This window comes from Piliocolobus tephrosceles, chromosome 16, assembly GCF_002776525.5.
Source record: "Piliocolobus tephrosceles isolate RC106 chromosome 16, ASM277652v3, whole genome shotgun sequence".
NCBI lineage: Eukaryota > Metazoa > Chordata > Mammalia > Primates > Cercopithecidae > Piliocolobus > Piliocolobus tephrosceles.
In genome coordinates, this window is record NC_045449.1 from 3474830 (window position 1) to 3477856 (window position 3027).

Below are 3027 nucleotides of genomic sequence, written 5' to 3' on the forward strand. Positions count from 1 at the left end.
GAAAAAAAAAAAAAAAGGCCACATACTATACGATTGCATTTATACGAAATATCCAGAATAGGCAAATCCGTACAGACAGACTCCCCTGCGTCAGCCTCCCAAGTAGCTGGGATTACAGGCGCCACTCCCATGCCCGACTAATTTTTTTGTATTTCTAGTAGAGACAGGTTTCTCCATGTTGGCCAGGCTGGTCTCAAAGTCCTGACCTCAGGTGATCCACACGCCTCAGCCTCCCAAAGGGCTGGGATTCCAGGCATGAGCCACAGCGCCTGGCCGCCAATTTCCTAATTTTCATACTTGTACGTAGTTAAATAATTCCTGCTTTCCCTGCCAGGAGGACACAGTGAGAGGGTGGCCATCTGCAAGCCAAGGAGAGAGCCCCCTGAGACCCCAGACGGTGCTACCACCCTCATCTCAGATTTCCACACCCAGGACTGCGAGAATTAAGTTTCTGTTGTTTAAGCCAAAGCAACTCCATTTATTCATTCACGCGTTCATTTCACATCTATTCCCTAAGCAGTTAAGTGCTGCTGGGCCCTACCCTCAGGGCATTCCCGGACTGACAGCGACTTTGGGCAAATGATCTCCCAAATAAGCCTAATAATTACACTGCGGGAACAGGAGGGAGGAAGGGAGAGGGAGTTACCGGAGAGCCCAGATCTGCGGGCTGACTGGATGCTAAGGCAGTGGAAGAGGACAGGCAGTCCTGGCTGAGGAACAGCACAGCACCTACGAGGCTGCTCAGGTGGGAGGCGGCCAAGGGCCTGGGAATGCAGCTCAGGGAATGCGACTGCTCGATCTCCAAGGGAGAGCCAGGAGTCAGGGCTGCCCTCCCGGGAGGAAGCAGGAGGGCTTCCACACAGCACTTACTGAATGAATGGGACGAGGTGCATCCCCATGGTCGCGCGCTGCTGCCCCCCTCCACCTGCTCACTCCCCACCCCCACCGGGGGCAGGGCTCTGAAGGCACCTGGCAGAGCAGCCTCCACAAGTTGCCCCTTTGGCTCTGTGGCGCCAGCTCCTGTCAGGTGGCATGAGGATGGGGAAAGGGGACGGCCGAGCTGGATCCAGAGAGAGAGGCCTCTGGACAGGATCCCCAGCTGGACACCAGTGAGGCTGGCGCCGGTGGGGCAACTTGACCGGAAGGGAGCTCGGGAACATGCCGGGCTGATGAGTTGCTCCAGCCCTGAGTAGGCAGTGACACCCTGTGATTATAAATAACCTGCCGGCGACTGGGTCAGCTGCCGGGCCAAGGCCCAGGGAGGCTCCTGGGGCGACAGCTGCCACCCAGCCCCCTGGCATCCCTGCCCCCTTCCCATGGCCCTAATGCGTGGGGACCCGACTCTGGGAGAAGCAGCTGCATGGAAAGCCTGATAAATCAAGGAACCCAGAAGGCCCCTGCCCACCTCTCATCACCTCTGGCTCCAGTGGGGGAGTGGAGAGCCCCCTGTCTACACCCTACTCCTACACCCAAGGACCCAAAGAGGACCCCCACCCCAAGCAGGCTCACAGACCCCCAGCTACTGGGAAAACCACGTGCACGCCTGGGAATTCCAGGACCCTGGAGAAGGACGCTGCTGCTGGCACCCGCCCTGCCCCTCCCCCGCCTTCCCGAAAGTCCGCGGAGAACTCACACGACCAGGTACGCCAGGATGGAGGCCTGCAGCAACCGGTACAGCAGGCCCACCTTCTTGTTCTTGGCGATGACATACTTCTCGGTCTTGTAGTCGAACAGCGACAGGCAGAGCCCCTTGCAGCCCGCCTGCCCCATGGCGCGCTCTCAGCCGGGCCTGCAGACCGCCCGGCCCACGTGCCCTCATGGGGAGCCCTCGGTCCCTCGGTCCCTGCGCGCCCGGCGCCCGCCTCGGCCCGTCTGCGCCCGCCCAGCTGCAGCCCGGGGTGTCCCGCAGAGCTGAGGGGCGCGGGGACGGGTCGGGCCGGCCTTTTATTGGCGCGGCTGAGAAAGCCTCGGCTGGGGGCTGGGCGGCGGCGAGCACCGGAGCCTCGGACCACGACCTTGCCGCCTCCTCCTCCTCTTCCTCTTCCTCCTCTTCCTCCTCCCTCCCGCCCCCGACACAGTGACACACCTGCCACCTCCTCCCCAGCCACCGGCCTGGGAGCGCAGCCCGGGATGCGCAGGAGAGCGCTGCGCTCTTGCCCGGCTGAAAGCAGCGATCGCGGAGGAGAGGAAGTGAAAGGGGGAAGGGCTCCTCTTTATTTCATTATTTATTTATTTATTTATTTATTTATTTATTTATTTTTGAGACGGAGCCTCGCTCTGTCCCCGAGGCTGAAGTGCAGTGGTGCCATCTCAGCTCACTGCTACCTCCGCCTCCCGGGTTCAAGCGATTCTCCTGCCTCAGCGTCCCGAGTAGCTGGGACTACAGGCCTGATCATTTTTGTAGTTTTAGTAGAGACGGGGTTTCACCATGGTGGCCAGGCTGGTCTCGATCTCCTGACCTCAGGTGATCCGCCCGTCTCGGCCTCCCAAAGTGCTGGGATTACAGACGACAGCCACCGCGCACAGCCGGGAAGGGGTCCTTTTAAAACAAAATCCCCCTTTGTCTCCTCCCAAGGAAATCCCAAAGGGTTCTCCCTATTGAATAGATGGGAAACTGAGGCCAGGAGAGGAAGGAAGGGGACACAACAGGTTTCTTGATTCACCTGGCGCCCGGTCTCCTGCCAGGGAGATACTTTCTTGCTCTGTGCCGGGGAGCCCCTACAGGCTGGAAGAGACAAGACTTGTCCCACCGGAGGCTACCTGTATCTGCTGTGACTAATGCGCCTTTCTACTGCGGCAGCTGCTGCAAGTTTAAAAGCCCACACTCCGGCGGAGTCGGTGGTCAGGCAGGTTCCGAGTGCCCGCAGCATGAGGGTGGGGGTGGGGGGCGTGTGGGGTGGGGGTGGAGGGGGGGGGGGGGGGGTGACACAGGCAGCCCACCCTGGGATCTTTTTTTTTTTTTTTTTTTTTTGACACGGAGTCTCGCTCTGTCGCCCAGGCTGGAGTACAGTGGCGCGATCTCGGCTC

At 60.0% G+C, this 3027-nt stretch overlaps 1 protein-coding gene across 2 annotated transcripts in view; it reads right to left on the reverse strand.

Annotated features, from left to right (window-relative positions):
- Window positions 1-2181, reverse strand: part of P2RX5 (purinergic receptor P2X 5) — a 16702-nt gene extending 14521 nt beyond the window's left edge. For both annotated transcript variants that reach the window (XM_023184682.1, XM_023184681.1), the window contains exon 1: window positions 1634-2181. In XM_023184682.1, coding sequence (XP_023040450.1) covers window positions 1634-1770 — 137 coding nt within the window. In that variant the 5' untranslated portion in view covers window positions 1771-2181. The remainder of the gene's footprint in view (window positions 1-1633) is intronic.
- Between the last annotated feature and the right edge of the window lie 846 nt (window positions 2182-3027).